This window comes from Emys orbicularis, chromosome 7, assembly GCF_028017835.1.
Source record: "Emys orbicularis isolate rEmyOrb1 chromosome 7, rEmyOrb1.hap1, whole genome shotgun sequence".
NCBI classification, from domain to species: Eukaryota; Metazoa; Chordata; order Testudines; family Emydidae; genus Emys; species Emys orbicularis.
This window is the reverse complement of record NC_088689.1, coordinates 114,986,430-115,011,177: the sequence shown is the minus strand read 5'-3', so window position 1 is coordinate 115,011,177 and position 24,748 is coordinate 114,986,430. Positions and strand designations below refer to the sequence as shown.

General features: G+C 39.5%; 1 protein-coding gene across 1 annotated transcript in view; it reads left to right on the top strand.

The window, feature by feature from the left end:
- Positions 1-24,748, top strand: part of GRM7 (glutamate metabotropic receptor 7) — a 513,989-nt gene that overhangs the window by 281,085 nt on the left and 208,156 nt on the right. The window contains exons 3-4 of the mRNA XM_065407326.1: positions 1,569-1,710; positions 6,904-7,058. Of these exons, the coding sequence (XP_065263398.1) occupies positions 1,569-1,710; positions 6,904-7,058 (297 nt within the window). The remainder of the gene's footprint in view (positions 1-1,568; positions 1,711-6,903; positions 7,059-24,748) is intronic.

Genomic DNA, 24,748 nt, shown 5'->3' with positions numbered 1-24,748 from the left:
CCCAAATCTTACTTACAGGAGAAATGGGAGGCTCTTGAGGGAGACACAAAGTGGAAAGCATGGCTTGATGGAGTGCCAGAGAGGCCTTAAAGTAGCAGTGCCTTAAAGTCACAGCTAATAAGTTTAAGTTCTCCTTAGGCAGAGAGATTTTTCATGCTGAGAGACAGAGGGAGAGAGAGCAAGCTTGGTCATCAAGCTAAAGTCACTTAGTGGCAAGTAGATATTAATTGCTTTCTCTGTCCACTTCAATGCAGGGCCCATGTACTGGTGTCTTTGTATTAAATCCACACATTTATTCACAGATGTGCTTGGCTACATGGGGGTTTTTCTTTGAGTATTTAGTCTCTCTTTAGTAGCCCCCACCCACAAAAACATTTCCACATGAGGGAGTTATTCTCTTGCAGTGAGAAATATAGTCCGAGATTTTGCCCATGGTGGTGTGTGTCTTCTCCTCCGCTGCTCCTTTGCTCTGAAACAGACTTTCAATCCTCCTCATCAATTCTCCCTTTATTTTAAACTTTATCTGAAAACACCTCTTTTCTCTTTTGCTTCAGCTACTTAATTACTCATCCTCACTGCTGTTTCCTATTATGCATCTCTGAGAATGTATTAATTAACACTATGAAGTATTTTGAGGGAGAGAGTTTGTATCTAAGATGGTATAAAAGATGAAAGATCCTATAATTAGGTAACAAAAGAAGAAAGACATTAGTATGAATCCATCCCCCCTTGATGTGAAGAACCCCACAGAAGATGTAAAATAGTAAATGAAACTATTTTTCTAAAACAAGATTAATAAATTAAACCTAATTATATGAATTATGTTTGTTGAGTAGCTTTTGCATCAGGGCTTTCTGTCTTGCTACCATTATACTGGCTGCAATTGTTGTTCTTTAATTCTGGTTACTAACTGTGGGTTAAATCCTGCAAATATTTACTCTTATGAGTTTTTATTCTGATGGGGTAACCGCGTTCACTTTAAAGGTGGACTTGCGTGAACAAGCATGTGTGAGATTGAGCTCTGTGTATTCACAATATTTGGACCTCTGTAGTATTCCTGTTTTGATTTAACTTGTCAGAGCAGTTTCTTTGGATTTTCTTTCTATTTATGCTGTTAAAAAACTTAAAGCTGTTATGCCAAATAAAGTTACTCAGTATTTTGTGTGTTTGTCTATGCCATTATCGACCTCTACTGCCTTCCAGTTTACTTTTTTATTTCAGTCTTTTTTTATCTTGTCCATTTCCATCATCTCTTTACTGTCGGATTAGATTGTTTTTCTCTTTTGCATGGTTTATTTTTTGTCCATCTGTGACTCTATCCATCCACGCATATTGTATGTATCCTGTCACATAGTATACACTTCCCAAGAGAAAAAAGAACAAACAAACAAAACCTGCAAGAAGGGCTTACAAGGCTTAACATGAAGCTTAACTACTTCCTCAGGATGGTGATCGAGTACTGATTTCTTTTTTTTTTCTCCTCCAATTTCTAACTTCTGTGTATTTTCCACACTCTTCTCCTCGCTCTTCATTTACAGATTTGTTCCTTCTTCTTTTTCTCTAAACAGGTGGCCTCTGCATTGCCCAGTCACTGAAAATTCCCCAGGATCGCAAAGAGAAGACCATCGACTTTGATAAAATTATCAAGCAGCTCCTGGACACTCCCAATGCCAGGGCCGTCGTTATTTTTGCCAACGATGAGGACATAAAGTAAGTGTGCCTGAGAAAATTAATACATTTGTGCTTGCTGGCTTTATGGAGTAGACAAAGTAAATAAGACTGTACAGAGCAATGGAATGGAGTGATCTATTTGTAGGAACCTGTGGATCATTTTATAGAGAGATAGCAAAAGAATACATAGTATATCATTGAAAGTCTCTGAGTAAGGATAAAAGGGGTAAAAAACAAGGATGATGTCATGGTAGGAGGTCTACTACAGACCACCAAACCAGGAAGAAGAGATGGATGAGGCTTTTTTTAAACAACTAACAAAATCATCCAAATCACAGGACTTGGTGATGATGGGGGACTTCAATTACTCAGACATCTGTTGGGACAATAACACAGCAGGGCACAGATTATCCAACAATTTCTTGGAATGTATTGGGGACAATTTTTTATTTCAGAAGGTGGAGAAAGCTACCAAGGGGGAGCTATTATAGATTTGATTTGGACAAAGAGAGAGGAACTGGTTGAGAATTTGAAACTGGAAGGCAACTTGGGTGAAAGTGATGATGAAATGATAGCCTTCATGATTCTAAGGAATGGGAGGAGGGAGAACAGCACAATAAAGACAATGGATTTCAAGAAGACAGACTTTAGCAAACTCAGGGAGTTGGTAGGTAAAATTCCATGGGAAGCAAGTCTAAGGGGAAAAACAATTGAATACAGTTGGCAATTTTTGAAAGAGACATTATTAAGGGCAAAAGAGCAAACTATCCCACTGCATAGGAAAGATAGGAAATATGGCAAGAGACCACCCTGGCTTAACTGGGAGATCTTCAATGATCTAAAACTCAAAAAGGAGTCCTGCAAAAAGTGGAAACTTGGTCAAATTACAAAGGATAAATATAAACAAATAACACAAGTATGTAGGGACAAAATTAGAAAAGCCACGGCACAAAATGAGATCAAACTAGCTAGGAACATAAAAGGTCACAAGAAAACATTCTACAAATACATTAGAAGCAAGAGGAAGACCAAGGACAGAGTAGGCCTGTTACTCAATGAGGGGGGCGGGGAGACAATAACAGAAAATGTGGAAATGGCAGAGGTGCTTAATGACGACTTTATAGATGGGGGGGAAGCGGTAGACGTGGTATATCTTGACTTTAGTAACTCTTTTGATACTGTCTCATAAACAAACTAGGGAAATACAACCTAGATGGAGCTACTATAAGGTGGGTGCATAACTGGTTGGAAAATTGTTCCCAGATAGTAGTTATCAGTGGTTCACAGTCATGCTGGAAGGGCATAACAAGTGGGGTCCCACAGGGATCAGTTCTGGGTCCAATTTTGTTCAATATCTTAATCAATGATTTAGATAATGACATAGAGAGTACACTTATAAAGTTTGCAGATGATACCAAGCTGGGAGGGGTTGCAAGTTCTTTGGAGGGTAGGATTAAAATTCAAAGTGTCAGACCATTTCTCCAGTTTGTCCAGAAGTAAATAGGATGAAATTAAATAAGGACAAATGCAAGGTACTCCACTTAGGAAGCAACAATCAGTTGCACACATACAAAATGGGAAATGACCACCTAGGAAGGAGTACTGTGGAAAGGGATCTGGGGGGTCCTAGTGGATCACAAGCTAAATATAAGTCAACAGTGTAAAGCTGTTGCAAAAAAAGCAAACATCATTCTGGGATGTATTAGCAGGAGTATTGTAAGCAAGATGCGAGAAGTAATTCTTCCGCTCTACTCTGCACTGATTATTATTACAACTGGAGTATTGTGTCCAGTTCTGGGTGCTACATTTCAGGAAAGATGTGGACAAATTGGAGAAAGTCCAGAGAAGAGCAACAAAAATGATGAAAGGTCTAGAAAACATGACCTATGAGGGAAGATTGGAAAAAATTGGATTTGTTTAGTCTGTAGAAGAGAAGACTGAGAGTGGACATAACAGTTTTCAAATACATAAAAGGTTGTTACAAGGAGGAGGGAGAAAAATTGTTGTTCTTAACCTCTGGGGATAGGACAAGAAGCAATGGGCTTAAATTGCAGCAAGGGTGGTTTAGGGTGGACATTAGGAAAAACTTCCTAACTGTCAGAGTGGTTAAGTACTGGAATAAATTGCCTAGGGAGGTTGTCGAATCTACATCATTGGGGATTTTTAAGAGCAGGTTGGACAAACACCTGTCGGGGATGGTCTAGATAATTCTTAGTCCTGCCTTGAGTGCAGGGGACTGGACTAGATGACTTTTCGAGGTCCCTTCCAGTTCTATGATTTTATGATTCTAAATTTCACTATGCCCTAGATGGGAAAAGGATTTCTTGGTAGGCATTTTTACTCTTATGATAAGAAATCCATTTCATAATGAAAGGAAATAAGATGTGCATAACTGTTACAATTTCAAATTCAGTCTAAAATGAATATTGTCCTGCATTTTTTCCTATATCCTATCACACTCCAGGTGATCCCAAAGTTCTTTACAATCTGAGGGTTTGATTATGCAGTTGCTTTGAATACAAAACTCCCATTGGATCTAAATGGAAGTTATCCTCATGTAAGGGCTACAGGATAATATTATCCAACTTTGACATTCAGCCACTTCTGCTATAGGAAAGTGGTAGGAAGCCATGCAACAAACACAGAATTCTGCACAACAGGGATGGGGGAAAGGAATTTTGACCAAGGTCACAAGACCACATCTTTAGTATTATAAATAACATCAAGGGATCATTAATATTTTCACATAGCAGACAGGATATTGTTTTTTAAAGATTCATCTGAAAGACACCACCCTCTTCAATAAACTTCACAAAAGTCAGCTTATCTACATGGGAAGGATGAAGGGCTGAGTTTAACCAACCTGTGTTTTAGAGTGACTAGTTAATGCACAAATAATTTCCATTCATATCTTAAACCTTAATATACTACTATTCTAAGCAAGATCATTTATAATATCATTATTCTTTCACCTGGACAGATGTGGATTTTTGCTCAAAGGACTCCATCTAGTATAAATAGTAGGGGAAAGCCATTGATTCTTACAATAGTATCTGGAATGCCTTGACCTGGAGGCAAGAGCCATCCATACTTTGCAGAGCACTGATTCCTTCACGAGGGCTTAGAAGCAAATGCCATACCAGAACCATGCTGAGCTGCCAACATTTTGCTCTGCTCCTTCCGAACTCTCTTGATTCCACTGGTCTGTATAAGAAATGGCATGAAACTTTGGCAATGCTGTGAGACATTAATATAAGAGCCTCAGCTCAGGCAGTTGCTTCCCCACCAGCTTGGAGCATAGCACTGAATCTGAAGCTTCTGCTGGTGCTGGAGCTGGAGGCTCCATTGCTACCTTCCCTACTGGGCAGCAGCTAGAGGAACAGGTCCAAGGAGCTGTTGCTGTTGCTGCTGCAGCAGGAGTACAGCCCAGTGCAGGACCCCAGACACCAATGAGGGACCCTAGCACTCACATGTGAGAGACTACTGACTGGGATCCTACTATATTCCAGTGCAGGACCCCAGAGCCCAATGTAGAAAGACCAGAGCTCCTGAAAGACCCTGGTGAGACACCCCAGTGCAGGACTCGAGACTGGGACCCTAGGACATTCCATTGCATTCCAGTGCAGGACCCCAGGATGCAGTGTAGGACATCCATCAGATCCCAGTGCAGGGACTCCAGTGAGAGCCCCCAGACCCTATGTAGGTCCCCATTGAAACATCCCACTGAGAAAATCCAGACCCTAGTTCATACCGGTGCAGGGCCACAACAGAGATCCTAGATCCTTGAGCATACCAGTGCCATACCCTAGTGTGGGGCCCCAAAGAGGGACCTGAAGTCCCAGTAAGTGATCCCAGTGCACCATCATTAGTACCTGTGAAATTTGGTGTTGCTCTTCTATGATATCTAATTGTTTCAGCTATGCCTCAGTAGCTTCTAGCCATCACCCTAGTGATGAGCATGTTGGTTTTGAGTGGGCGGAGACCAGTGCTTAATTTGTGCCAGGGCAGAGCCCTGGCACCTCTGAGCTTGCCCTGGCACCTCTTTCATTACAAATTAAGCACTGGTGGAGACTGAGTTGCAGTAGAGTGCAGAGAGTACCACCTCTTTGTTTTCCCCCAAATTTGACCCCGTTCTACAATCTATTGATATTTTTTCATTTTAGTAACTTCACTTTTACGTGTGTGTGTGTGTGTGTGTGTGTGTGTGTGTGTGTGTGTGTGTGTGTGTGTGTAAACAAAACTGATGTAATTATGGCAAAATATTAAATATATCCAGATATTGCTTTGTTTTAATTCAATATAAGCTGGCTATGGGAAGGATTTGTGAATCAGAACTCCTCGGTTCTGTTCCTCACTCTGTGACTGACTCACTTTGCAACGATGGGCAAATTACTAATCACTTGAACATTCTGTGTGCAGGCAGACAGCTACATATGTGCAGAGCCTCATTGACTGCAGTGGGGGGCTCTGTGTGGGGGCAGCACTCCACCAGTGTGCAAGGAGTTGCAGGCTCAAAGCTTTAAAGTTCTATGACTCGAGGATAATGATAACACTAACCTATCTCACTGGGAGACTGTGAGACTTCATTATTCAATGTTTGGAAAACATTTGAGTTTCTTGGAAGTTGCTATACACACTGCACTGATGGGCGCTCTATAACTGCTAATATTAATAAACAATATATTTGCTGTTGCTAATTGCAGCTGTTAATGATAAAATGACTTGGTCGTTTAATAGCACCTGCACTGATCAGATTTCATTTGCTTTTCAGGCTATTTTAATAATTTAATTGAAAAGCAATTAAATCCTCTATCTACCCTTCACCAGAAATACATCTGCTTATTCCAGAGTCATTTGTGGTGTAATTTCTAAATTACCAGGGGGTTGTGAAGGTTCTGTCAATTTATAGTGGTGTAACTATACCAGTTGTTACTAAGATTTCACAAAAAAGTTGAGATGAAATCCTGTCTCCATGAAACTTGGTGGCAAAACTCAAGCTGACTTAAATGGGGCCAGCAGTTCATACTTAGAATAAAAAAACAAAGAGGAAGATAGACTGTTCTGAAATCATCATTATCATGTGGATCGTTCAATTTCTGAGATAAAAATTAGTGACAGGTATGTTATTTTGCTCATTCAGCAATCTTGCTCTCCTTGTTATTTTTCCTGGGTGATTAAGTACTGTTCCATTCATTTTGCATTCATGTGTGAATTATGTGTGTCTTTCTACAGGCAGATCCTTGCAGCAGCAAAAAGGGCTGATCAAGTCGGTCATTTTCTGTGGGTAGGATCAGACACTTGGGGCTCCAAAATAAATCCACTAATTCAGCAAGAAGACATTGCTGAGGGAGCAATCACCATTCTGCCTAAGAGAGCAACCATAGAGGGTAAGAATTCTATTCTGATAGTCTTTCTGTCACAGTTTCTTATCTGTTTCCTCATTTCATTGAACATTGTTGATATCTAACTGATATACACAGACCATGTACAAAAATGTATATATGGTACGATTCAGAGACTTGACATCAATTCAACATAAAATAAGCTAAATTTAAACACCCTGAGGTTCTCCTAAAATTGGATATCCCCTCACTATCTGCCTAGCTGTCATGCTATGCTATGCTATTCTATACTATTTGTGGTGATACATTTTCTGCAAGAATAAAATTATTTGTAAGTTTTTTATAAATCAGTTATCTAGTAGTGGGATATATATGATAAACACCATTTGTGTGTGTGTGTGTGTGTGTACACACAAACTGTTTATTATCTGTAATACATACATACACACACCACACACACACTTTTGTATAAAAAGTGTGTGTGTGTGTGTATGTGTATATATATATATAATATACTATAAAGTAGATATATAATAAACACAAACACACACAGGTTTCCAGATAATGCTTTTTTCCTTTCTCAACTTTTGTTTTTGTTCTTTTTTCCTATGACTTTACTTTTTAATCCTGCTTCTCTTAGTTATCCCCTTTGTGTCGGTACAGATGTTTAGAAACCTAATTGGCATCCATCTGGGCTAACAAAACTTGCTGATTAGAATTTATGTTCTCATTTAATTTGAAAAGAAAAGCTCTTTATAAAGGAGACACTATGTAAAGAAAAATAACTCCTCTGTTGATACGTCGTTTTGTAGTTCTTGTCTGTTAGGCCAGATCTCCGAAGAATCCGCAGAACATGTTTCACACATTAAAATGAGTTCCAGTATCTTCACTGAAAGGAAGATCAAATATTTGCATTCCTTTTTACTCTGTCTACGCTGCTGGCTCATTAATTATTCCTCTCAGAACTATAATGCACTACAGCATTTTATTTTATTTTTAAACCCAGGTGACTTTTTTCCATCTCAGTTTCCTATAAATACCGAAAGAACATATTGGGATATTGTTCGTGAAAAACAAGCAATTTCAGTCACCATCATACTGTCTATATTGCATCCCTGGGCATTTCTAACAAAGATACTAAAACTTCACCAAAGGTATAGACAAATAAATTGGCGGACACCACAGGGCCGGCTCCAGCATTTCTGCTGCCCCAAGCAAAAAAAAAAAAAAAAAAGCCGCAATCGGCGGCGGCAGTTCAGCAGCAGGTCCTTCGCTCCTAGAGGGAGTGAGGGACCTGCCGCCCCCGAATTGCCGCAGGTGCCGCCCCTCTCCCTTGGCCGCCCCAAGCACCTGCTTGTTAAGCTGGTGCCTGGAGCCGGCCCTGGTGGACCAGTGGTAACTTGTAAGAAAATGTTGTGCAATATTTCCCAACAATATCTTTACTGTGTATTAAACATGTTCTATACATTATACATAATGGAAAACATTGAGTATTCAGTTGTAAGCAATAAGTTAGGTTGACACAGGGACATGGTCAAGGTATATACTTTATAAATTAAACTCTTGCAGCCACATTTCAAATGTCAGCACAATGGATGCATCTCCAAAAATGTGTCCACTGAGCCAGCTAATTCCTACTTCTCAATGTGGAATTCAGTGTTTAACCATAAAGTCAGTTAAGTTAAATTTGATCTGCAGTTACCCATTTTGCATGTTCGCTTGGAATTGTGGTCTTTAAAGTCATATTTCAAATATAGTCAATAAGGTGTACATGTACATTTTCTCCAAGAGCTTGTGGGAAGGCATGGTAAGATGGCCTAGCTTTTCAAATCTAATAGTGTTAATACTAGTTATGGATGAACATCAGTATGACTGGAGAGGCACATTCATACTAGGATAAGCATTTGGAGCTTTGGAGTTTAGTCAAACTTTTCTGAACTTCTCCTGTTTGGAAATTGGTCTGAGTGTTTCATTAGGAAGAAAAAATATGTTCTCACAAGATTTCCAGTACATCTTGGTGTAAGCTGCATGAAAAATACTGTAAGAATAGATCTTCCCTGCCCACATTGTAATGATATTTTTGCTTCAAATCTGAAAGCAAAAAAAAAAAAATTGTGGAGCTGGATGAATATATGGGGAAAAAAAACAACAAACAGCAAATGTTTCCTGAACTTTCTTTAAACATGAAGAGGTTCTTGCCTTATTCAAACCATTTCATCCATCCGTAATTACCATCTGTATTTGCCATCTGCTTAGTCCTACTGAGAGGGTGATGGGTAAGGAGAAGGAGGACATTTTTCTTCGGGGTGCGCACCTTCTTTCTAAACAATTTTCAAAACGTTCACAGTGAATAAGTGTCATTGTATAAAATGTTTTCCATAGCTAAGAATGTCTCGTTTCAGACCAATTATACCATCTTATTTGATCTATGACGATAAAGTCTCAGAGCATTCTGTTAATTATAGAATGTCAATCCCCATTATGTATATTATTTTTTGCTTGGTGAAACTGTTACCTTTCGTGTGTGTGTGTGTATCTTATCATGAAAGCTTTCCAGATTTATAAATTGGACTGCCGTGTTTTCTTTCTTATCATTTGGTTATGAAGCTAAGTGAAATGAGAACAGACATTTTAATGTCATCTTTTTTTTTTATCATCTAGCAGGAAGCATCTGCTCCCAAAAGTTTACCAGCATATTTCTTCTGACAAAAATAAATAAATAAAACAAGAAGCTATTTTTTCCATTTAAATTGATAGACAGGAAATGAAATCGATAAAATGTAAGTGAATTTGCCCCTGAAGGATCTTGTGTTCTACAGTATCATAGCTTAGTATAGTCTACTTTTAATAGAGTGTTGTATAAAAATGCTGCACTCTGTGCCTTGGGTTCTTAGGCACTGATTCAATAAAGGACCTAAACATCTGCTTAAGACCCACTAAAGTCAATGACACTTAAGCACATGCTTATACGTGCTCTGCTCAATAGGGATGTAGTGTTTTGATTAATGAGGGTCTTAAAGTCTGGATTGCAGTAGACCCAGTGCAGTTTTACTGCATAATGGGCAGGGTATGGAGAGTCCGTGAGGTGGCAGATGATGGAGAGCCCTAATGGGGTGCTGAGATATCACCTGTGCCTCATAGGGGTTGAAGTCAAATGCAAGGGCCATGGCAGTGGACAGCTACATTGGTGAAGTTATGGTTCTGCCAGCACTTTTCTGCAGGAGAGGATACCATCCCTTGGCTTGGGCAGCAGCCTTGCCAAAGGCTCTTTAACTTTGGCTTTGCTCCGGCATGGCAGATTTCCCCATCCATTACTATCACATGAAATTCCATGGGCCAGTTTTTAGAGATTCAAAAGTTATAGATTTAATACCATAAAATGCTTCCCTTTGTATATGCTAGGAAGTGCTTGTGTAGATCACAAAGACAGTAGTTCTGGTTTCGGCAACTGATGAGCTGCTTTATTTCATATAACCAAAAGCTGAATTAATTGGAAATGTAGATATTACTGTAGACTTTTCTTATTCATATTTTGAAAAGTGTTGGCTTACATTTTCTTAAATTAAACATATTTTGATGTCTTAACTTTTGGATACCTAACTTGAGACACTCAAAGGGGTCTGATTTTCAGAAGGCAGATACTCCTGCCTTTTTCAAAATCAGTTCCCTCTAAAGTATGTATGTACATACATGCATATCTTCGATAAATATGTACATATATGCACAAATGTTCAAATTTATATTTCCTTTGTGTAGTAAATGTGCTTCAGAATTTCCCATCTAGATCATTTTCATTAAATTATCCCCTGATCCACCAATGCATTCTAAGGCAATGCATTTAAAGTCATCTTAATGAGCCACATTAGCATTCCCCTGTGACGGGTTGGATCACAGAAACCCCCTTGGGGCTGCCAACTGATGTGCCAAGACTACTTCTGCCCCTGCTTTCCTGCCCTGGCAGCTTGGGACTTCAGTGCCCTGCCTGGTTTGAGCCAGACCCACTAGCCTGCTGCAAACCCAGAACCAGGTCTGAACCACGTCCCCTAACAGCTGTAGGCTAAATTGAAAGCAGCTTAAGAAGTGTTCCTATCTTTAACAGTCAGACGCTCAACTCCCAATGGGGTCCAAACCCCAAATAAATCCGTTTTACCCTGCATAAAGCTTATACAGGGTAAACTCATAAATTGTTTGCCCTCTATAACACTGATATGGCACAACTTCTCCCTCCCCCCCAGGTATTAATACATACTCTGGGTTAATTAAGAAGTAAAAAGTGATTTTATTAAATACAGAAAGTAGGATTTAAGTGGTTCCAAATAGTAACAGACAGAACAAAGTGAATTACCAAGTAAAATAAAATAAAACCTGCAAGTCTATGCCTACTACAGTGAGAAAACTGAATACAGAAAAAACCTCACCCTCAGAGGAGTTCCAGTAAACTTCCTTTTACAGACTAGTCTTCTTCTAGTCTGGGTCCAGCAATCACTTACATCCCCTGTAGTTACTGTCCTTTGTTCCAGTTTCTTTCTGGTATCCTTGGGGTTGGAGGGGCTATCTCTTGAGCTAGCTGAAGACAAAATGGAGGGGTCTCCCAGGGGTTTAAATAGACTTTCTCTTGTGGGTAGATACCCCTCCCTCCCCCTGTGTAGAATTCCAGCTCCAAGATGGAGTTTTGGAGGTCCATGGGCAAGTCATATGTCCAGGCATGACTCAGAACTTACAGGTAGCAGCCATGGTTCACATGCTACCTTGAACGTCCTCATGTAGACTTCTTATGTGGATTGGAGCCTTCTACGATCTATTGTCCGTAAAGTGCTTCTTGCACTTAACTTGCAAATTCCTTTCTAAAGAAGCTGACCAAATGCCTTACTATTCATAACTTTGAATACAACAATGATACATGCATACAAATAGGGTGAATAGATTCAGTAGATCATAACCTTTACAGAGATGTGTTACATGGCATATGTAGCGTAAAACATATTCCAGTTATGTCATATTTACATTCATAAGCATATTTCCATAAAGCTTTATGGGGTGCACCATCACATCCCCCTTTTTCTGTAGATGCTAGGGTGGTGTGATGCTCCTGTGGTTCCAACACCTATCCTCTTTTGGCTGTTGGTGCAGGTGCCATATCAAGGGAAAAAGATGGAATGGTGAGTTTACTGGTAGGGTCCTTTGTGACTTTTAGCTGTCAATATAAAGGAGAGCAGCATCCAGGCTGGTTTAAACTAGAGGTCCAGTACGGAGCAGATTGACCTCCAAGATCAGGACAGAACAAAAGTGACACAAAATCAACTTTGCCACCCCCTCTCGTAGGCTGCACTGGACACAGTATAAATATACTCCAGGATCTAGTCCCACTGTGTGTGTTAAGAATACACAAGAGTAGAATAATGTTGTTTTTTTAAGTTACTGTTTATGGCCAACTTTCCCCACTAATCCCTACTTTACAAGCTAGCTCTGAAGGCTGCCTACGTAGTATTCAGTGATGTTCACATTTTGTGCCAGGTTAATGGTGTGAAAAGGACCTTACATTTCAGATTTTTCTTCCTGGGTAACTACTTTAACTCCCAAGAGCACCCCATATCATTCCTCCTCAAATTCATCTTATCACTATGGCAAGTTATATTTGTGCCACATTAGAGAACGTTTTCCCACAGACTTAAATGGAAACTTGAATCTCAGCAGCTTTTTTTCCCCGGGGGTGTTTTTGCTGAAAATGTGTGAGAATAACATCTCTTCTTCTTAAAGGTGTGATGCTGCCAGCCTCTTTTACTCACACTTAAGAAATATTAGGCTAGTGAGCAAATGTTAAATCTCACTTAAATTGAATGTGGCTGCATACTAAAATATATGAAATATATGCTTCCTGAGTTTTCAACATTTTATAGAGTGAGGGCTACTGTTAAAATATCAACCCGCATAGTCCATACAGTAAAATGATGCATCATTTTTCTGAAAAATATTTTCAAATGAACTTTCCTCTCCCCAAAATTGCAGCTTCTCAATTCAAACTACAGAATGAAAATAACCCTCCTAGATGTTTACTTAAATACATCTTGCTCTGAATGCCCTAACCTTTGAGATTCCGAGTGTTCTCAACACTCTGTGGCTTCAGTCAGAATTGAGGGCCCTCAGCATCTTGCAGGAACAGGGGCCAGGCAAGGTATTATTTCTTCAGGTGCTTGACATCACCCATGGGACAAGATTTTCTTGGTTACTATCTCACTGGTTGACTTAGGGAACACATGCCTCCAGCTTCCATCCAGGACACACCACACGATCCATTGTCAACAGCCAAGCTCTAAGATGCAACCGCATTTGCTCCAATCCCTCAGACAGAGACAAGCACCTATAAGATCTCTGTCAAGCATTCTTAAAACTACAATACCCACCTGCTGAAGTGAAAAAACAGATTGTCAGAGCCAGAGGAGTACCCAGAAGTCACCTACTACAGGACAGGCCCAACAAAGAAAATAACAGACGCCACTAGTCGTCACCTTCACCCCCCAACTAAAACCTCTCCAGCGCATCATCAAAGATCTACAACCTATCCTGAAAGATGATCCCTCACTCTCTCAGATCTTGGGAGACAGACCAGTCCTCGCTTACAGACAGCCCCCCAACCTGAAGCAAATACTCACCAGCAACCACACACCACAGAATAAAAACACTAACCCAGGAACCTATCCTTGCAACAAAGCCCAATGCCAACTCTGTCCATATATCTATTCAAGTGACATCATCATAATCACATTAGCCATGCCATCAGGGGCTCATTCACCTGCACATCCACCAATGTGATATATGCCATCATGTGCCAGCAATGCCCCTCTGCCATGTACATTGGCCAAACCGGACAGTCTCTATGCAAAAGAATAAATGGACACAAATCTGACATCAGGAATCATAACATTCAAAAACCAGTAGGAGAACACTTCAACTTCTCTGGTCACTCAGTAACAGACTTAAAGGTGGCAATTTTGCAACAGAAAAGCTTCAAAAACAGACTCCAAGGAGAAACTGATTAACTTGAATTAATATGCAAACTAGATACCATCAATTTAGACTTGAATAGAGACTGGGAATGGCTAAGCCATTACACACATTGAATCTATTTCCCCATGTTAAGTATCCTCACACCTTCTTGTCAAACTGTCCGAAATGGGTCATCTTGATTATCACTACAAAAGTTTTTTTTCCTCCTGCTGATAATTGCTCATCTTAATTAATTAGCCTCTTAGAGTTGGTAGGGCAACTCCCACCTTTTCATGTTCTCTGTATGTTTGTATATATCTCCTTACTATATGTTCCATTATATGCATCCGATGAAGTGGGCTGTAGCCCACGAAAGCTTATGCTCAAATAAATTTGTTAGTCTCTAAGGTGCCACAAGTACTCCTGTTCTTATTGCATGAACTGAATTTAATCAGCTTAAGTCAGCCTTAATATGCCCCAGTCACGTTTGATGTAAATGAAAGGATAAAGTCACATCTGATTTATGTAATCGCGGGGACAAAGAGGGAGTACATACTTAAATAGTAATCACTTTATAAAAAGTTGAATATGAAAAGATTTAATCGGAGCTTCTATGTGTTGGTAACCAATCACGCATACCCAACTTGGACCAGTAATCAGAACTTGGGGCAGAACTTGATTTTCTTCACTTAAATGTTTTCCAAACCTTATATAGGAAAAAATAATGTATTTAATTTGGAACGCCCACCACAGGTGAATGTGATATCCTGGTTATCATTGTCCTGAACTCTTGGATAAAAAGGAATGTTGTCCTCACTGTCACAAGAGACAAGAAAAAACAGAGCTACAATCCTGCGATACAGTGTGTATATTTGCAGGAATGCATGCAATACATTAGGCCTTGATACTTGTGTGTAAGAGTTTATGGTCTCAGGGCTTAATTTTGTATATTTTACACAGATGATATTTCCCCAAATACTTTCCGGAGTGAGGTAATACTATTGTAAAGTGAATATTGGTGACCGAAGGTAAGAGAAATTAAGGTGTTTAGGCAAGAGAGAGAGGCGTTTTCTAAATAAATTTGGGATGGTATGAGATCTATACTCATCATTATTATTATTTTTTCAATTTATAATAATAAATCAGCCCATCTGCTGCTCTGGTTGCCTTTGACATTAATTAAAATTACAATGAAATAGAAACAAAACAGCAGCAAAACTCCACCCCCAACCCAATTGGCAGGATTTTCCCCACCGCAGCTCTGTCCCCTGTAAACAGTCACCCCCATCCTGCTCCAGTGTCTTCAGATGCCTGGTAAAAAGATGGGCCTTGTTGATCAAAGAAACTGGTTCCATGGCAAAATTCTGTGAAAGAGCATAGAGAAACCAGTGCTGATCTAGGTAACGGAATGAAGAAGGTCTAGAAAAAAAGGGAATGTTTGTGAAGTAGGAGAAGGGGGGGGAGGGGACTTAGAAATGAAAATGTGATCACAGTCACAGGGGAAATAAGAGATATCCAGGCCAATGTATAAAATCTGTCCAAATAACATAAGGATTTTGGTAGCTCTGTGTAAATGGGTGAATGGTAGCAAAATGAAGGTTTTGTTTTTACAGCTCAGCTGGGCATTGTGCCCTTAACCTTACAAATGGTTGGTTATCCATGGGTATCTTCTCTCTTAGCATGCTAGTCAGGAGAATATTGTTCATCTGCAACATTTTTATTTGAATTTCCCGAAGCAGCAGGACTAGAAAAAAACAAACAAACAAAATACTGTATGGGAACACCACACTGGATTCCTCTAGGTCCTACCATTGCTGTACTATTCTTGAGAAGAAGTCCAAGTGCCACTACTTCAGGGACTAACAACTTCACTGCTATTCCTTTATAAATTTAAATGAACTTCTTTCATGGTATCCTTTTTAATCACACACTGACCTTTAAGAATGCCACTTTACTTCTTCATTTTTCACTAGATTTAATAAACTTTAAAGCATTTCTGTCTTCTTGTTATCACTATGATACCAAAGTCTAATTATACTTTTTAACTGCCTGGGGTAGCTATCTTCATGCTGCCATATACCTATATAGGGGAGCAGGGCCGGCGCAACCCATTAGGCGACCTAGGCAGTCGCCTAGGGCACTGCGATTTGGGGGACAGTTACCGCGGCGGTATTTTGGCGGCGGGACCTTCCGCCGCCTCTGTGGGCAGGTGGCATTTCGAGGCTGGACCTTCCGCCACCTAAGGCGGTGGAAAAGCTGGCGGCGCTCCTGAAGGGGAGCTAACAGGATGTCCCTCTGATTAAAGAGGATAACACTGCTGGTCCTGATGTCCATTTAAATTTTTCCTGTCAGATAATAATTTTTAAGCAAGGACTTCCTAAATTTTGTTGCTAGAGGAAAAGCTTGTGCCAGTGATAAAGTATCCATTGCACAAGGGAAGGAAGGAAAAGTGGATTTGACCACATGTTAGAATAGATTTACAATGATTTATTAAATTAAGTATGGCACATTCTAAGTGATAAAAGGCTGCTGCATCCATACTGGTCTATCTCAACATTGCACAACATTTTCTTACAAGTTACCACTACTCCGCGGTACTCCTCTCGTCTAGCTGGAGTACCGCAGTCGACGGCGAGCACTTCCTGGTTCGACTTATCGCGTCCAGACAAGACGCGATAAGTCGAGCCCAGAAGTTCGATCGCTCGCCGCCGAACTACCGGGTAAGTGTAGACATACCCTAGTCACAGTGAAATAAGGACCAGGAGTGGGAGAGAGGGGATGAGAACAGATAGAAGAGGAGAAAGCTAGAGACTGATAAATAATGCAATATTGATTATTTTAAGTGTCTGGAAAAATACTTTGGGCAGTAATGAAAAAATATAATTTATTGTCTGAGCTCAAAGCCTAATGTAAGTAAACAATGGGATTCAAACGCATTTAAGATTAATGATTCAGTTCAAGCCAGCTAGCAGCATGGATGTGACTAATGTTTGTGGTCCCATGAAGTTCTCAGATATGAGGCTACAGGTGACACAAACCCAACAGAATTAGGCACATATTTATTAAATGCCGAGAGCCATCTCCTCAGCTGGTATAAATTAGTACAGCTGTATTGTGGACCTATGCTGTTATACACCAGCTGAGAAGTTGGCCCTGAATTTTCTAGTTGTCCCTTTATCTACCATTTGTTTGTCTTCAAACAGGTGATGGATTGAGGCCTCAAGATTTTATTTTGCTTTTCTTTATTTCCAATTGTTTGTTTTCTGCTTTCTTTTTAGGCAATGAAAGGATAGCTACTTAAACAAAGTTATGAGTGAAGGCATACTCAGTGTCCATTGCTCTAGAGCATTCCAAACATTCATTTCTTAAAAACACATTAATGTAGTAATTCTAGTGTCTCTTCTCTATAAACAATACACATGTGCAAACACGCATCTCCTCTCTTTGTGTCTGCTTCCCTGCTTGTTCCACAGTAAAGAGGAAACACATCCTTGATATGAGATAATTACTGTAATTAAAAATGTTAGCTTCTGTTGAACAGCGGCAAAGAGATTTTTTTGTGAATAAACAGTTTAATCAGCTTTAGAAAATGAAGGTTCACTAATCAATGGGCCTTCTAAGGCCAAATCCTGAAGTTCTGTCCTTATTTCTACCTAGTCATTATACTCTGGCAAGTCTGCTGTTGATTTCTCTGGGGCAAGGACTTCAGGATTGTCTTTAGCTGGTTAACGGATGGAACAGTTTCTTTCAAATTAGGGATATGTTTGGTTTCTCTTTGGAAATACTGCTTTAGAATAACAGAGATGACTCTCTCACAGATGTAAGTCAGCATTGCACTAATTCTGCAGTCCTCAAATATTTTATCTGAATACTCAACTCCTATCAAAGCTAAAGAATTCAAGTTCCACCTTCCCACATGGTAGAAACAATATTCAGCTAGATAGCTATATCTATTGGTAGTGAGATACTGGAATGCTGTCTTATCTACATCTATAACTACCTGTACACAAACATGATTCAGTGAGATGGACGGGTTTGTTTCTGTGCACAGCTTATCCATCTGTAAAAGGATTTTTTGGGGGGAGCAAGGGAGAATGAGGGAGGAGATTAGTACTGACAACACCAAGTGATTCAGTCCTACCCCCCAAAATATCATGAGACTGGCTTACAAATCATGTAGGGTTTTTTTGTAAAATAATATATTTGGGGTTATTTTTAATTTTTCTGGTTTTGAGCCTTTAGGGTGCACTCCCTTCAGGTTTTCAATCTTTTCTTTGGAATCAGGAGGGCTAGAAGCTTATTTTAAAAATAAATACATAAAAGTTGTGATTACCTTGCGGCCTCTTGATTCCACCAGCTGGCGTGGTGAGCAATACACCAAATATCTTAAGACTCACAGTAAAATCGTGAGTTTGCAACAGTGGAAGAAGTGATTGGGGAGCAGGTTACTGGGTGGGAATTGGGCAGTGGAAGGAAGAGTCTGGGGTCAGTGAAAGGTGAGTGAGAACATGAGGGGCAATGGGATGTTTGCGAAGGATCCTGGGAAAGCCTTCCCTCTTCTGCTCCTTCTTTCATTGACCCTTTTATGACCTTCTCACCCCAGCCTGTGCCCCCTTACACTCTCCCCGCTGTTCTGTCCCACTCTGCTCGGTGCTGCCAAGGGCCTGAAACACCCAAATTCTGTCCTCTTCGGCAGCCACATGCTAACTCAAAGCAGAGCAGGAGAGAGAATCTCCCTATCCTCAATGCTTTCACTCAGTGGCTGGGAAACCTTGCTCAGTTGTTCCCGCCCTGCTGCATGTATATGAGAGGCTTCGGTTGGAACTGGGAAATTCCATGCAATGACTTTGAATTTCTTATTGTCAGGATGTAAGGGATAAAATTGTTTTGAAAAGATAAGAAAAGAGTTTCAGGCCCTACTCAAATACCATCCAGGACCCACAGTCTGAAAGCCGGTGCTTATCTCACTTAGGATATTGTCTTTTGGTAATAGGTGAAGTTGGCTTGAAATATAATGTGAATAAATGTGTACTTATTTGTATTTTTTTTTTCCTGGAACATTGCCCTTGTTATGTATAGAGTCCACCTACTAGCAGCATTCAGTGCTCATGCTTAATTAGTGTTCTCACCTTTAAAATAAATTTTTGTGTCTTTTCATCCAGTCATTTAATCCACAGTACATTTTAATGAACACCTACTCTCAGCTGAAGATGCTTATTCCTTACTGACACCACTGGGGTGCAGATGCAGGTAGACTTTTGGCTCTTTGTTCTTTTCTATCTCAATCAGTGCAGTGTTTCAAGTCATTCTGTCTGCCAACTTGATGGGAATATAGCTTTTGCAGTGCTGAGGAATCTTTTAATTGATTTTTAATTAATACTGCAGTTACCTACAAATCTGAGAAACACTTGTACCTGCCAGAAGTTTATTGCATATCGATTTAAACATTTTGAAAAGTCACGCTGGGAGTTAAGATCTACTTTGATTTCCCCCTCACTTAGTGCTGAATCTTGTTTCCTCTTGCCTGGGTTGCAGTGTTCAAAGGAAGGACCATAAGCCTGTCCATATAAATGTTTAGAACTGGCCAGACGGAAGGCAGATCTGAGCACCACAAAATAATGCACTCCATCAGTGTTATGGGCAATGTTTTGTGAGCCAGACATCATATGACACTTTCCTCCCTTCTCCCTTTGCATTCTTTCATGGTTTGCCAGTTTGCAGCTTCCTCATGAAAAACACTGTGCAATTAAATAGTGGCTTTACTGCCACTTTTCAGTGATGCACAGTCCCATGAGATTGATAAATATGGTAATGATGTTGCGATCCAGCCAAACAGACAGGGTCTATTCCCAAATTGCATATACAAACTGCATACTCGGTGCGGTGTTTCAGAGCAATACACTGCTTAACTTTAAAAGGTTGAAAAGAAGGCTTTTGGGAGAGTTTGAGTACCTTCAGAGAGCCAGGAGCTTAAGGGGAGTATTGCTTTTTGATATGCAGCTATAGGGAGGCTAGGAAATGCAATTTTACTACAGTGAAGTTGGGTGTTATCAACTTAATGTGGTTTCTCAGCTCCTAATAACTTGTTCAAGGCAGTGCAGCTTGCTTTCTTCTCTTTTATTTCTAAGATCTCCTCTATCTTGAACAGAAAAAGTCACCAAGAGGCGCAATATCAGAGTTAATCGTTAGCTTGCTGCACACTGAAAGCCTGAAGGTGGCAAAGCAAATGCCTTCATGTTTAAGATTCTACATCTGCGATTCTATATTATGCGATCAGAACTTCTTTTGTACGTCTTTACGTGTTAAGCTGCCATATATAAGAATAAACTTCCTACATGGAAAACCAGAGGCAGAATAATTATATTCACTAAATGCTTTGTATCGCTGTGGTCTTTGATCATCTTCCATGACTAGGTTTTTAGGTTTTCTTAAAAAGCTTACAAAACTGATATTTTTAGAACTCTCTATGGAGAGTTGCTTACCACGAATCAATGCAAGAGACTATTAGTGTCGGGAACAGCTTTATCAAGATTTTTTCCCCCCAATCCAAAGCAATGAGTTTTAACCAGTATTATCGCAATACCAAAAGAGGATGCTTTTATTAGAGGGTCTTGCCATATGAAAAAAGTAACTCTGTATAAGATTCAAATTGGACCACACAACAAAGATTTAAGATGCTCCTTTTCAGTTCATTGAAATGAAAGAAACTATTTACCAAAGACATAGAAGAAATTTGCATGTTCACATTAGAGATATTTATTGACTAAGATGTATCCCGTATTTATATTAGGGATATTTCCTCTTCAGAGTATTGCCTTTGGAGTTGCATTCTTTTTGACATACATGGTTTGCTGCTGTTGCTAGTGTGTGTAGTGTGTATGTAGTTGTGACCAATAGTATGACTGGCATAGTCACGAGAACTTATTCAACAGGGGAGACACATTAATGATGGGTCACTGTCAGGATGCTGGAGCTGATAGTTTTCATTTATCCTAAATTCCATCTGTTAACTTATATGTACCCTGCACCAATTTAATATTAGATGGGGTCTGCTGCGTGATGTTCAGAAAGAATTTTTCCATCAACAAATACAAAGATGTTATTGACTGAGAGCGTATTATAGGGCTATCCTGAGAGAATTCCAGATCTGCAGGTTCTATGGTAAGAAGAGTCAATATGATGGTTCATTAGGGATGTTTGATGGGGAGGAATGCTGTAGTATAGTTAATAAAAGACCTTAGCCCACACAGAAGGATTCCAGGGGTGTGCTAGAGGAGGGAGTGTCCACAGGGAGATCATTTTTCCTCCACAGGAGACAACCATAGATTGTTTGCCAGCATCCTGGGGAGCAAGCAGAGTAGAGAACAGCAAAGAAAATGTTCTATCCCTGTGAGGGAATGTCCAGGAAGAATGTCAGTGGGTAGTGGCCCTTCCACACTAGCTAACAGATGGAGGGCTGGGTTGGGAGGCCAAATAATTGATTGCTACAGGAACCGCAAGCCCATAAGCGTACCTTACACCCAGCCCCAGTGCCCATTAGAAAAGCATAAGGTCTGCAGGCACAGCTACTCAGGCAATACACTTCCTTCCTGCTTTTAGAATGGCTCAGAGGTGTAAGACTCATTGACTTGATGGGAGTTCGTTTTCAGTCTGGTAATAAAAGGGGAAGAGTTTCCAGAATCCACAATTCCCACTGGGATTGGGTGTGCTCATCTAAAAGGATTTAGGAGCCAAGTGTTTTATTTATCCCCTTTGGGAGTCTCTGTTATATAATAATAACCAAGAGTAAAGAGCAATCCGGATGAATGCACTGAAAAGCCATCTGGTGATCTGAAAGGTGGTATTTTTGCAGATAGACAATGACTCAATAAAATGCTGCTGTGTGTCAACAAATGCAGGAAACTGGGTTAGCTTTTGTGTATAGTGAAGCCCTCCAGGTTTGGCAATAGGCAGTGTCAGCAATCAGCCCTTCTTTACTGGAACTTGACTTGCAGAAAAGGAGAATTCCATCGTGGTTGAGCTGAGCCATTTTTCAAACACTTCAGAAATGTCAAAGCATCACTGGCTGATTTGAATTTGTATCAATCTCCTTTTGAGATTCAGTGCTTCGAGGGAATGATGGAACTCAATGGATAAATCACTTGACCCTGAAATAGTGGAATTTCTGGGCTGCTGAACCAAACCTTGAACCATAGAGAAGTGTGAAAATAGTTAGTTTTTAATGGGTATTTGTTACAAGATTGAATATAAAACTCCCATTTTTCACCTACAGGAAAGGAAGAAAGGCACATTGCCAGTGTTGCACATTCTCCATTCACATTGCACATATCCTTACTCTCTTGTACCTCAAATGGGGAAGATTCTAACGCACTTGAGAAGAGACAAAGAATTCATGCTCCTTAGTCAGAATTGTGTATATCAGACTAAATAATTGGATTTGTTAGATGGAAGTGTCCATAAAAGATCCAATTTACTTAGATTTTAAAAATAGAGTTTTACGTAGATTTCATAGGCTATTGGTAATGGGATAGAGAACTTTGAATCACTAGGATTTTGCTTCAGATCTGGTCCAGGTCAATAATAGACAGCTGTCTGGTGTTTTATGTGACATAAGTTGGTAGTTTTAGCCCAATGCTTAATGAACAAACTATGCACATCACAAAATCCATGACCAATATCTCTCTTATTGGAGCCAAGATGGTCCTAAGAAATTTACTCAGATTTCATATTAGCGCGTGTTTTGGTTCAATAAAAAGCACCCGATAAGGACTTTGGGATTGGGTCAGGGAAAACAGGGAGTTGTTTCATCTCATCTATATTTCTTGGTTCTATTTTATTTCAGGTAGCCACAGTAAAAATATAGTGTGCACATAGTCTGTTTGCACCGTAAGCTGATCGAATGTCTGAACAGGAAAAATAAAAGTTGCAATCAGCAAAGTCTTTTCCTCCAGGGTTTAATTTTTATAACAAGAAATTTAAATAATTTAATAGAATTAGAAATTAAAATTAAAGGAGAAGACATCCCTGACCTTGTGGTTAAACTCAGTCTTTCGGGTCTAAAGTCAGACCTTCCCAAATATACTCTCTCCTCTCCATCTGCCAAGCAGTCATCCTGGTAGCCCTTCTGCTGAGCATCTGTGAAAGGGAAGGAGGAAGCCAAGCTAGAGAGAATCTCTTGGTCACTGGGCACTAGAAAATACCCCTTTACCTTGTCTCACTGTCATACAGTAGCAAACCATGTCAAGTATAGTACTACTTTTAAGTCGGTGTATAGTGTATTTAAAAAGTTAAGTTAGGATCATTAGTTTGTAGCCAGGTGAAATCTAAATGTATTAAACACACAAACATCCAGTTACATCTCAGAGCAAACAGGAGACTTGGTCAGTTTTAGACTGTCCTTTATTAGGATGGCATTACCTCCAAATAAAATGTTTTGCTGTAAGTGACCTGTCATCCACATCTAGCTGACTGTCATATAAATACAGGATTGCCCTTTTAGTCATATTGAAATGCTCATCATATTTGCTATTCTAAGGTAATACAAAATACACATACCCATACAAGGCTAAGTTAGTTTGTTGGATTAACAATTGAACTGAGGAATGTTGGAGCAAGTGGACTAAACTAGTTAAAATCATGCACTGAGATCTTTTCTAATGATAGTAATATATTTATTGAAAGACCTTTCTTTCTTTCTTTCTTTCTTTCTTTCTTTCTTTCTTTCTTTCTTTCTTTCTTTCTTTCTTTCTTTCAAACAGTAATAAACAATTATTGCTTTTCAGTACTGTTGTACTATTTAATACCTCTCTGGTTTTGGCAGATATGGAAGCAAAAAGCACAGAAATAACTTAGCACTGAAATACCACAAGAAAATGTGTTCTTATGGTATTTCTGACCCTATAGTCAGAAACTAGAAGTGCAAATATCTTTCATGAAAGTCTAATTTCATGAGATATCTATACAAATATCCAAATAAGATATTCAGGTAATTTTAAATAAGCATCTGAACTCCTTGATACACCTTCTTCTTCTCCTGCATTAGCAAGTCAGCAGTACTTCTTTTTATTCACTCAACAGAGACAAAAAGTTGAAACTTCCAGTCATTTATTACAACTAATTTTACACATTATGCTCTTGCAAATGTGAAAGCACATGGATTCACATTCTCATTGAAAATGTGTTCCCTGCAAGTATCACACGGTTATTAGCTCCTACATTTCCCTGTATAACTAAATATAGATAAAGCCCTTAAGTCTGGCACAGAGTGTCTTAGTCATAGTGGTGTGGGCCACTCCAATTAAAAACTCCTGCACACATTAATTTGCCCAGAGATATCAAGCAAACACCTCCTGTAATATATGAGAACTGGTAAGTGTTTTCTTGTCTAGATGTTTAGGTGTAATCCTGAATCTTTGGGGTCGGGGATCTGCCTTGAAATGTGGAAACAAATTGTTCAACTTTGAAAAGTACCAGAATGCAATTAGTTACTCTGAAATGCTCAAGCAACAAGTTTTCAATGTGTCTTGCTGGAATTATTATTTTTTTGAGAAGAGGGCTCAAGTTAAACTGTGGTATTATATTCCTTCTCCATAAAGGTCATCATAAATGAAGAGTTAATAAATATTGTCTTCCCAGGGCCAATTTTTCAGCAAGTCTCAATCTGGCCTCTGCTTTGGTGTACACCTGATGCACTCACAAAACTATGAATACACTAACAGTGCACATACAAACCCATATTTGTTCAGGCAAAT